This window comes from Pinus tabuliformis, chromosome 3_2 (genome assembly GCF_031772625.1).
Source record: "Pinus tabuliformis cultivar Carrire ecotype Pingquan chromosome 3_2, CPIR1, whole genome shotgun sequence".
Taxonomy (NCBI): Eukaryota; Viridiplantae; Streptophyta; class Pinopsida; order Pinales; family Pinaceae; genus Pinus; species Pinus tabuliformis.
This window is the reverse complement of record NC_142302.1, coordinates 1,065,611,122-1,065,623,541: the sequence shown is the minus strand read 5'-3', so window position 1 is coordinate 1,065,623,541 and position 12,420 is coordinate 1,065,611,122. Positions and strand designations below refer to the sequence as shown.

General features: G+C 36.1%; 1 protein-coding gene across 2 annotated transcripts; it reads right to left on the bottom strand.

The window, feature by feature from the left end:
• Nucleotides 1-9,875: 9,875 nt before the first annotated feature.
• LOC149184315 (glucan endo-1,3-beta-glucosidase-like) lies at nucleotides 9,876-11,363 on the bottom strand. Of its 2 annotated transcripts, none has more exons than XM_089418897.1 (2): nucleotides 11,111-11,363; nucleotides 9,876-11,000 (listed from the first exon to the last, which is right to left on the bottom strand). In XM_089418897.1, the coding sequence occupies exons 1-2, from the start codon at nucleotides 11,184-11,186 to the stop codon at nucleotides 10,690-10,692; spliced, it is 387 nt and encodes a 128-aa protein (XP_089275023.1). In that variant the 5' UTR covers nucleotides 11,187-11,363; the 3' UTR covers nucleotides 9,876-10,689. The 2 variants fall into 2 exon arrangements, with proteins under 2 accessions (XP_089275023.1, XP_089275022.1); XM_089418896.1 differs by having other exon boundaries at nucleotides 11,111-11,347.
• Between the last annotated feature and the right edge of the window lie 1,057 nt (nucleotides 11,364-12,420).

Here is a 12,420-nt window from a genome sequence, read left to right as displayed (position 1 = left end):
GATCTGATCTAGAATCCTCCGTGAATTTGGCTTCACACTTAACATTCTCCCACTTGAAGCCAAATAAGAGTCATCAAGTCACATCGAGTCCTACCATGCATCTACATAACTCATATCTATTTCGTGGTAGAACCTTATTGAGCATATCAACAGGGTTCCTATCTGTATGGATCTTTTCCAAGGATAACTATTCTTCCTCCAACACATGCCAGATCCAATGGTACCTTAAGTCAATGTGCTTGGTTTTTGAATGAAATTCTAGGTTTTTTTTCCAAGTGAATGGCACTCTGACTATCACAATATAACACATACTTGTCTTGCTTTATTCATATCTCTCCTAGGAATCGATGTATCCACAACATCTCTTTACAAGCTTCTGTTGCAGCAATGTACTCTTATTCTGTTGTAGAGAGGGCTACTATTCTTTGTAGCCTTGACACCCAAGATACTGTTGCACCTGCAAATGTATACAAATAACATGTAGTGGACTTTCTGCTATCCATATCTCCAGCCATATCTGCATCTATAAATCCTTCAAGCACAGTCTCATCATGACCAAAACATAAACAATAATGACTAGTACCCTTGAGATACCTTAAAATCCATTTTACTGCGTGCCAATGTTGTTTGCTTGGATTGGTAAGGAACTTGCTCACTACTCTCACTGAATATGAAATGTTTGGTCATGTACATACCATGGCATACATCAAACTACCAACTGTTGAAGCATAAGGAATTCTGCTCATCTCTTCTGTCTCTTTGTCCTTACTAGGACATAATTCAGTACTCAGCTTGAAGTGGGTTGCAAAGGGTGTACCAACTAGCTTGGCATCCTTCATATTAAACCTGTCAAGCACCTTCTCGATATATTTTTTTTTGTGATAGCCACAACCTTTTGTTTTTTTCTGTCACGCATAATCTGCATGCCCAATATCTGTTGTGCTGGTCCCAAATCCTTCATTGCAAATTTTCTACCCAAAGGTTTCTTCAGCCTATTGATCTTATTCTTATCATGCCCAACAATCAACATGTCATCCACATATAACAATAATATGATATACTTTCCTTGATCATAACTCTTGATATAGACACAATGGTGAGCTTCCAACCTCTGAAAACCATGTTCCAACATGAATGAATCAAATTTCTTGTACAATTGTCGAGGTGCCTGTTTCAACCCATAAAGACTCTTCTTTAACCTACAAACAAGGCCTTCTCTGCCTTTTTCTAGGAAGCCTTCTAACTGCTCCATATAAATTTCTTCCTCCAATTCACCATGAAGGAAAGAAATTTTTACATCTAACTGTTCACATTTTAGGTCTAAAGCAGCAACTAGACCAAGAATGACTCTAATGGATGACATTTTAACATCAGGTGAGAAAATTTTAGTGAAGCCAATACCTTCGTTTTGGGAAAAACCTTTCACCACCAGTCTTTCTTTATAGCTCTCCTTCTTTTCATCACCTTCATGCTTAATCCTGTACACCCATTTGTTTTGTAAAGCCTTTCTACCTTTTGGGAGGTTTACCAACTCCCAAGTTTTATTTTCTTGCAAAGAATTCATTTCTTCTTCCATTGCTTTCTTCCATTTTTTACTGTGCTCGACTTTACAAGCTTCTTGAAAACAATTTGGTTCACCTTCATCAGTCAACAAAATATAGTTTGAAGGAGGATACCTTTGTGAAGGCTTATGAGGCCTAGAAGGTCTGCGAACCAATTGTGGTGGTGCATTATCAGGTTGAATCTCTTATAAAGGTTCCTACAAGATTCCTTCTTCTTGTTTTCAATCATTTTCCACTTGTTGTTCTTCATGCTCCTGAATTTGATGTTCATTTTCTTGTATTGGTGGTATGTTTTCCTACTACTCTTCAAACCTGTCAATAACCTTCTTAACCTCCAAATCACCTACAGTCCCCTTGAACATTTATGACTCATTAAATATAACATCCTTGCTTTTAATAATTTTATGTTTGACTGGATGCCATAGACGATAACCAAGATCTTCATCCGCATATCCCAAAAAAATGCATTTCATAGATTTATCATCTAGCTTAGTTCTATTTTCTTTGGGAATATGTACGAATGCTTCACATCCAAAGATTTTCAAGTGAGAATAATTCAAATTCTTACCAATCCAAACTTCTTCGGGGATATCGCCATCCAAGGCTATAGTTGGAGATCTATTTATGAGGTAGCAAGTAGTCTTGATTGCTTCAGCCCAAAAATTCTTCTCAAAACTGGAATTGTACAACATACTTCGCACATTTTCCATAATGGTTTGATTCACCCTTTTTGTGACACCATTCTATTGAGGAGTACTAGGCACAGTCTTCTCATGATTTATGCCAAACTTGTTACAATATTACTTAAGTGCATTTGAGAAATATTCTCCACCATTATCTATTCTTAAACACTTTAGCAATTTGTTAGTCTCTCTTTCAACAACAACATGGAATTTTTGAAATATTCCAAACTCTTCACTTTTATTTTTCATAGGATATGCCCAAACTTTCCTGGATGCATCATTTGTAAATGTAACAAAATATGATGCTCCTCCTAATGATTTGATGTTAACAAGCCCAAACACATTCGAGTGTACCAATTCTAACACATTTTTCTTTTTGTCATGGCCACCTCTAAGGAATGAAACCATTCTTTGTCTACCATATATACAATGCTCACAAAGATCTTGTGAGCAAGATTGTAGGATTTCAAACTTGCCAATAATTTTTTATCAACAAGGATTTTTAAATCCTTCTCGCTCATGTGACCCAAACGATTATGCCGTTGATCTACTGAATTTCCTTCTTTTGTGACAGTAGCCAAATCTGATTTTCCTGATAGTGTCTTCAATGTGTATAATTTTCTTGTCTTGGGTCCTTTGGTCACGACCAATGCACCTTTGCTAATTTTCTAACCTCCTTTTCCAAAGCTTGTCGAATAGCCTTCATCATCTATTCATCCCATAGAGATTAAACTCATGCATATTTTTGGTACATGTCTGACCTGTTTCAACAATATATCTTGTCCATCTTTCATCTTGATCTGGACATCTCCCACTCCAACAATACTGAAAAATGATTATTCTCCAAATGCACTCTACCATAATCACCGGGATTATATGAAACAAAACTATCCTTGCATGGGGTTACATGGTGAGATGCCCCAGAGTCAAGGATCCAATCAAAGCCACTGCTAGATGTATATACACATGCATCCTCTACTAAAATAGTAAACAACACATCACCATCTATGGCTACAATAGTAGTCTCAGCTTCATTTGTGTTGGATGACTTGCGATTTGTACTAGATGGTCTCTGATCCTTTTGTCCTTTCTTCCGGAATCGACATTCTTTCTTCATGTGCATGGGTTTGCCATAATGAAAGCAGATGATCCTTCCTCTCATTGACTTTGAGTAGCCTCTTGATCTTGATCGCCCTTGCCGACCTCGATCCGTTCTCCTACCATGATCAGCTAGAGCTAGAGCCTCTCCTCCCTGATTTTCCGCAATTGTCTTGTGTCGCAGCTCCTCATTCATTAAACTACTACTGACATCATCAAACTTTAGGGTCCCTATAGTTGTTGAAGTGCTCATAGCTACAATTAAATTTTCACAGCTTTCTGGCATAGAACACATTAGCAAAATAGCTCTAATTTCATCATCTAAAATGATTTTAACAGAGGCAAGCTCATTAGTAATAATATTAAATGCATTCAAGTGCTCAACAACTGAAGCGCTCTCCTTCACTTTGAGATTATAAAGCTTATTCATCAAGAACACTTTTTTTGATGTTGTGTTCTTCTCATATAGATCATGGAGCTTCTTCCATAATCATTATGCTGTCTTTTCTCTAGACACATTGAAATAAACATTCTTTGCTAAATATTGGTGGGTTGTTGCAATCACCTTTCTATCTAGCTTATTCCACTATTCATTTTTCATCGATGAGGGTTTCTTTGTTGTTCTCTCAATCGGAAAATAATGATCCTTTAAAATCAGTATATCCTCCATCTGTGATTTCCATAGGGCAAAATTAGCTCTGCTCAAATTCTCCATATCTGTAACTATTGTCTCCATTTTCAATCAAATTCATGTCCTAAAACACAAAAACTCCACTTAAAAATAAAACTTTAATTATTACTCTTTAAAATTTAGTAATAATGACCTTCCTCCTTTTAAAATACCCTTTTCAAAATTCCTGCTCCTTTTTAAAATATATTTTTCAAAATTCCAACATATAATTATATATGTTTCATAATAAATATAAAAACATATATAATGTTTTAACCCTTTCACATTTCACACATCCATATGTTGGTTTGAGAAAAGACTTGACGTATATGTGCAAGCTTGATGTAAAAGAAAACTTATGAACACCACTTTTCAACTCCAATCTCCATGGATCTCCACTTTTCAAACTCCAACAACACATTTCAACATAGATCCACAACCTTGCTTTTCTTGCAACAACTGTCTTTTAGTTCCAATGTTCCTTAGCTATTTCCTAGATAGATCCTTTAACAACTCTATGGGTAGCAACCGACGTTTTAACGAACGCTGCCAGAGCAAGGTGATGGCACTAAGCGGCTTGCACGGTGGATATTCGAACATGTCTTTGATACCAGTTATTAGACCGGAGCATACATAACTCACAGTGGATTCATACTCAAAGGCTTAGATGACAATAACAAAGAATAATTCCATAGAGAAAGACAAATGGAGAAACAACAATATTACTAAATCAGAAACAACAGAGTACATAAAACAATCACTAGAGAACAAAAATCACTTTGCATTACATAACAAGCTTGGGCCTTGGCTTGCCTTCCTTGGCCAGAGAAATTACAAATTTATAGAGGCAGAAGAGGGATCTAGAATCTTGTATGTGATTCAGATGGAGATCTGGAATGACCTAGAAACCACTGGCAGTGTAGGAGGATCTAGAATCCTACATGTGATTCTAGAAATTAATGGTGGTGTAGAAAGATCTAGAATCCTGGAGATCTAGACAGATCTGATCTAGAATCCTCCGTGAATTTGGCTTCACACTTAACAGTACCAAGGTTAGATCCATGCTATGAAGGTAAATCATTGGTTGTAGAAATTATAAGTTTATTAGAGTGTTCATCATATATAGAGAGAAAATAAGATTTCATTTGTGTGGTCAGAATTAGAGGGCCATACCTTGACCTAGTGGCAAAGCCACACAAATACTATCATTTAGTTACTAAGTGGGATGCATTTAAAAGCCTCATAAAGTCATAATTTTACCCTATTGGGTATGCAGGATATTAGTGGATCTAGTGGCACTACTTCAAGTAGAAGTAGGGAAAAGTGTACAAGAGTACACTACAATTCTTAGAAACATGGAAATAATGTTAAGTATCTACCCATAAAACCAATATTTTCTCCTCAAGGTACATTTGGGGGTTCTCCATAGCCATATGCAGAAGCAAGTGATGTTTGTCAAGCCTAGATTGATGGGTGACACTTATTTACATACACAATACCTAGAGAACATAAGCCTAAAGAAAGTGAAATAAATTGGATTGAAGTAGAAGGAGAAAAAAGAAACTTATAAGGAGAGACAAAGAAGTGGAAAATGATAAAAGATAAAAAGACGATATCCACAACACACCAGTACAAAGATCTCCAAAACCACTACAACCACTACAACTAGATTTGATTCCGCTTGATGCATGTGGAGTTGTTTTTGGAAGTCCCTACATGTACACGGAGACGAAATATTCATGTGGAGAGCCAACCAATATCATCTCGTCAAGGATGGAAATCATTCACCATTAATGTGCACAAAGGCAAGTGAATAATTTTGCTAGTAGGTGCTAAATAAGCCAAGAAAATGATCAATTCTAGCAAGAAGTATGCTTTACTATTTTTGAGATAAAATCTATCTTTAGAAGAGTCAGTAAAATGAAAAGTATCCCTAGAGGGCTATACTAAGAAACAAAGAAATAACTACAAGAGTTGTTACGTGCATATATCATTGTGTTTCAAGAGCCTAAAGGGCTACTACCTAAGAGGTAATTGAAGCATGATATCTAGCCATTGACAAACTCACCATTACCAAACATTGAGTTATATAGGCATTCTATTAAATGAGCAATCATTGGAATGATATTTCATTCAATCGAGTACATCACCATATGTGTCACCCATCATCATAGTCCCAAAAGAGGATAAGACTTAGCGGATGTGTATATATTATAAGGTGTTGAAAAAAATCATGCTCAAGAATGGGTACCCCCTTCCCAGGATAGCTAATATTTTGGATCAATTGCAACAAGTGAAATACTTCACCTAGTTGGACTTAAAGCCTAGATATCATTAGGTTCGAGTCAAAGAAGAAGATACCTAGAAAACCACCTCCAAAACTAAGCATGGTTTGTATGAGTTGTTAGTAATACCATTTGGTGTATGCAATGAAACAACTATGTTTATGAAGTTAATAAATGATATATTGCATCTTTTTATAAATTCATTTGTTAATGTCTGTTTGGATGATACATTGTTATATAACGTTATGTGGGAGGAGTACATCTCACATTTTACACAAGTGTTAGAGACATTAAGGAATGACTACCTACTAAAAAATCTCAGGAAGTGTGAGTTTGCACAACATTATTTGGTGTATTTAAGGTATGTGATAGGCGTAGGATACATGAAGATAGATTCTACAAATATGGAGGTTATTATGAAATGCGTCATGCCTACTAATGGTTTCGAGGTTAGGAGTTTTGTTGGGGAAGCATAATACCTGAGAAAATTCATACACTTTTTTTCAGTGGTAACAACACCACTCCATACCATTACAATAAGTGGCAAGAATTTCTAGTGGGAAAAGGGTACCCACTCATCCCTAGGGAGGAACTTACATGTTGTGGGATGTTTACCAAGAACCGTGAAGGGACATGACCACCCATTTACGGCAGTTGACATGTACAACAACATGTGTCTTCTAATGCCCTGCAAAATTACCATCAGTGGGGAAGAAGCAACAAATGTAGTCTTTGGATACGTTTGGGTGTACTTTTTGATACCAAGGAGTATCACTTCAAATAGGGACATGATATTTCTCAATTAATTTTAGACTACATTCTGGGATAACATAGACACAAAGTTGAAGAGGTCTACAACATTCTATCCACATATTTACAGGAGGAGAGAAGTAGTCAACATGAATTTAGTTCAACTTTGGTTGGTTATAATCAGAACATTTTGAAGACCTGGAATGAAAACATGGTATACATATAAAGGACTATTATAAAAAATAAGTTCAAACTTCTATTGGTAAACCCCATTTGAAACTTTTTTGGATATTTTCCAGCTTCCCCTTTGGATATTACATATGGGTAGTAAGGGAGGATCTTATAAGCAATGCCTTGAGGGTTGAAAAATGTGCACAAAAATATTAGGAAAATTCATATAAAGGTAGAAGAGATACTGTAGAAGCCACACGAAAAATACAAGGCCAAACTTGATCAGCACATAATACAGAAGTCTTTCGTTGTAGGACACAAAATATGGTTACAATTGAAAAAGGGGAGACTACAAAGTGCTTGTAAGAAAATCAAGGATTTGTGTTATCGTTAGTTTGAGATACCAAAAAAGGCATGAGATAATGCATATAGATCCACTTTACCGTCGTACATGTGTATTTATTCAATTGTGAATGTAGAGAATTTGAAACTCTATGAGCCTTCCATCCTAGATTGGGAATATGAGCATCTCCTACATTTTGTAGAGGATTGGGCACCAAATACTCAGGTAAAGTTGACAGAGGAAACAATTTTTCAAAAGATGTCTAGAACTAGAAGATAGGGGCAGTGTGACCTTTGGTATATTGGTTGAGATGACAGCTTCCAACTAAGGCTAAATTGTACACCTAAGAGAGGGTGGAGGAAAAAGTTTCTCACCTTATTCATTAGAATCTTTTGGAGACAAAACCTCTCCCATAATGGTGAGGTGCGATAGGGATTGGATCATTATATTTTTTTCATCCATCTTGATGGCTTTAGAGTGGAAGAAGTGGAGGAATTAGCTCAGAGCAGTGGTTTTACCAGTGGGGCCCAGTTTGGAAAAGTGGGGTATGAAACCTTTTGGGAGCATTTTTAGGAATCAAATGACATTTTTTGGGATAAAATTTTTTCTCCCTAGTGCATCAATTTTTTTTTCCCATTCTACAAAGAGATACATTTCGAATGATGCAATAATTTCCTCAATCATTATCCATATGAAAAATTTATGCCGCTTAGAAGTTTCTCTTCATCTTGCCACTATAGTCTGAGAGGGTGCAACATGAACCCCGATTACTCATAGAAAAGGGGCTAGAAACATGACCATGATGAATAAGAATCTAGAAGAGTCAATATTGTAATTTTGGTTAAGAGTTTTGGTAGTCAAACCTAACCACTAGTATGATATAGGGTTATTTTATAACCGAATCGCTAGGAGGAAAAGGGGTTCGATTTTTAGTGCATTTGTTCCATAGTTGAGTAGATAGGGAGAGAGCACAAAGAGAGGATTTGTGCACATTAGTATCCCATAGACAACATGCCTTATTCTTTTTACTCATAGTCATTTTTTATTTAGAGAAAGAGAAAATGGAGTCCTCACCTTCTAATTGGGTTTTATCCCAAAAGGGTTCCCCAAGTTATACCTTTTTTCAAATCGTCATTTATGAGTTTTTATTTCATTGTTCTCTATTTTATGCATAATTTTTAATTTGCATGCATGTATAATAAACAATAACTTGAAAATCTAGAAATCTAAAGAGATAAACCCTCATAGTTTATATGTCAAATTTTAAAATATAATTTATCATATATGTTGTGACAAATCCTTGACTGGAATAACCATGATAGTTTATGGATTAGTTACCGATATTGTAGAGAATTTTGTGAGTTGTAAGGTAATTACCAAAAAGTAACGAAACTAATAATTAAATTATAAGAAATTTTATTAATTTAAAAAAAATCCAAATTATATATATATATATATATATATATATATATATATATATATAAAAGCAATTCCAATTTGTATAATAAGTCAATTAAAAATCTATTTTGAATTTAAAGACAATCTATTTTCTTTGTTAAAAGGGACATTAACATCTTAATCATAATTAGGGAGTGATAAAAAAAAATAGTGGGGTCAATAGAAGGAAAGTGGTTGTTGGTACTAGGCTAGTCCTTAGTATAATCTTACTTAGAGAGCAATAGTTACATTGTTCCAGAGCATCAATATATCAACAATATATCAGCATCAAAAAAATGAACTTAAGGAAGATAATAACTATTCCACTTAACCATTCAAGCTAAACTCAATTAACATGGATGTATACATACATATGAAGTTCTTATTGAAATATATTAATTAACATGAATATTCAAACCATTTATTTAAATCATATATCAAAATATTTACGAAGAAAATATAAATTAATTTATCTTATTAAAACTTATATTAAAATATGTTACTTAATATACATATATAAATAATTTTTTTATGACTTTGAGAATAAAAATTAAATATTTTTACTATATAACAACTAATCAACTAATCAGATAAGTATATTCATTTACAACTAATCAATTAACCAAATAAATACTAATCAGATAAGTATATTCATTTACAACTAATCAATTAACCAAATAAATATATTCATTTATGTTTGTGCCATAATGGTTGTTTTGTTTTTTAATTTAGAGTATTTTTGTTTTTGTTTTGTAATTCATTCCAAAGATTAAAATTTCTCAATCCCACTTGTTTGGGAAGGCCGCCTTTACTGCGTCTATTATGCATATGTATATTCTTTAGAAATCCAAAGTGTGGTCCTGCCATAATAAAAAGTATAAGTAACTCTGTGACGGCCTCGGCACTTTGCCATTCACATTTTATTAAGAAGGAAGGAGGATGTTTATTTATGTAGCACCCTCTATAGATTTATATCATAGCATTTTGCATACAAATAATTAAAGATTTTTTCCTTCGACTTGGTATTTGGGGAATTGAGTTGCGCTCAATTTGGAGAAAAGTTGACAGAGTATGCAGGACTTTGATCAGCGTTGAAGAGCCCGAAGTGACGCTCTATCTCGTCCCCAGTTTTCTGGTCTTCGTTGAAAAGCGCGAAGATATAGGTCTCGATGTTCGTACCCGGCCTCTTGGGTGTCCCTGCATTCGATAAAACATGTTGGATGAGATTGTTGTTATAGGCCTGAGCATTCTCAGTTGTGGCCGCATCCGCGCCAGCAGAAGGCCATCCGCTTTCAGTAACAATGAGCGGGATGTTGGAATATCCCAAGGCTTCCATTGCGGAGAAAATAGAATCCACCATCGCATCGAACAAATTGCTGTAGCTGTGATCTCCGTCTGTCACCGCCGTAGCCGTGGGCTGAAAGAGAGCGTAGTCCAGATGAATGTTGCTGTCGCCCACGTAGCTGAAATATGGATACACATTGGCCATGAACGGAGCCCCGTTATCTGACAGAAATTTGAGTATAGAGCTCATGGTATCTTTCACAGCGTCACTGAATGCTCCCTGTGAAGGAGGGGAACTGTTGCCTATAACATTGAACCGATGGGGGGTAGAGACCTTGATGTTCTGCAGATTGGCGTTCTGGATCGCGGTTTGAATGTTGTTCATGGCAGGAACAAGATACGATACTTACTGCGTGCTAGGCAAAACCTCGTTGCCCACCGCAATATATTTGATACTGGTGCTGGAATAGGGGACAATATTGTCATTAACCCAACCATTTGCTGAGTCCTGGCTAGAGGAGATGGCCTGCAAATCGCTATTACTGACTCCCACGATTACATCGACGCCAGAATTTGCAAAAGCATTCAGTGCACCACCGTCTGGATCGAAAAGCTTCATTTTCCCGATGTTGTGGCCGTTCAGCAAAGTTACCACCTGGTCTGCAGGCGGCAGATTGTCTCCGAGCATGCCGTAGTTCACTCCTATTTTATCACCATCTGCACAATCAATTAAAACATAATCAGATTAATACAACCCAATCGATGTTGAGCATTGAATAACAATTGCATTTCAAAAAGTAAAAAATAGTTGGGTGATGCTAATTTACCAGTGACCATTGAACAACAGAAGATGGCAATAAACCCAATCAGGATTCTCTTCATCTGTTCGTTAGACGCTGCCATATTTCTCACAAGAAATGAGGGACTTGAGAAACTCTCCCGCGAGGACGTGCATTTATAGGAAGCTCGACTGCTTTACACAGCCATTGAATATTCACAATTCAATGTCTACCGTGCCATGTTTGATACCGTGCCGTGTGGGATGGGTTGCAACCTGCGGCCATTGACTGGTTGATCATTGTAGTCTCCTACCAATCTAAAACTCGATGAGGTTTCACTAATAATGTGAAGAAACACCGCCGGCACTCTTTGTCATGGCCAACGCATATACTTGATACAGTTCCAATCACCAACTTCCAAGCCCCAACTTGTCGGAGATACGTTAAATTCTTAACGGGAGCTACGAAGTCGCGCGGCGACGAGTCTTAACATGCCTATAACGACATTTGTGTGTCTATATTCTATGCGCTCAACATCAACTAATGAATTTCCACATATAGGGTTGGCTCTATCTATTGCCGCAATCTATGCCTTGAATTTCCATGGATAGGTTAGGCTCAATCTATTCCGCAATATATGCCTCGACATTGACATTGTGCCTATGTTATATCTCCGTTATCATATTTCAATTGAACACAACCTCTTTTCATCATTTACTTCTGAAGTTTCTAGTGTTACCTTCATGAGGGAGCATTAACGCTTCACATCATTTACTTTTGAAGTTTTCGTTATGTCCATGCTCATGCTTATGGCCACCGGTCGTGTATTAATCATGTCGGTAACGCACTTCGCATTCGAGTTTAGAGAGATATCCGATTGTTTCTAGATAGAAGAAAGTTGATATGATTGCACCACTGGTTATATCCCACGTGTGTTAAGGGATGGTTCGATAGGGTCGTTGACAGAAGGGCTGATGTTTACGAGACGCAAGTGTTAATGATCTTCCGTGTGCAGAAAATATAGGTTGGGAAGATTTGATAAGTTCTACTCCTAAAGCTTATCACAAAAATGGATATTATGATCAAATTGGTTAACCTTTATATAGAGTTTCCTGTAGATATTTTTGCAGGTAAACCATTGCAGTTAACCTATTTTATCTTTTATGTTCTGTAAAATATGATTAAGAGAGAGCAACCATGTCGAGATGATCATCTCCAAAAGTATGAAGCTTTTTTGTATTCATGAAATTTGCAACATATATTAGTGTCCAAAGTTTTATAAAGTCTGTTTTGTTGTTTGATCTCCTACTAGAGGTACCTTATATGCATATAATTATGACTATTGATGTATAAAACTA

Bases quoted from the DNA above. Each gene is read 5' to 3' on its own strand.
- LOC149184315 (XM_089418896.1), bottom strand. From the start codon at position 10,668: ATGAACAACATTCAAACCGCGATCCAGAACGCCAATCTGCAGAACATC.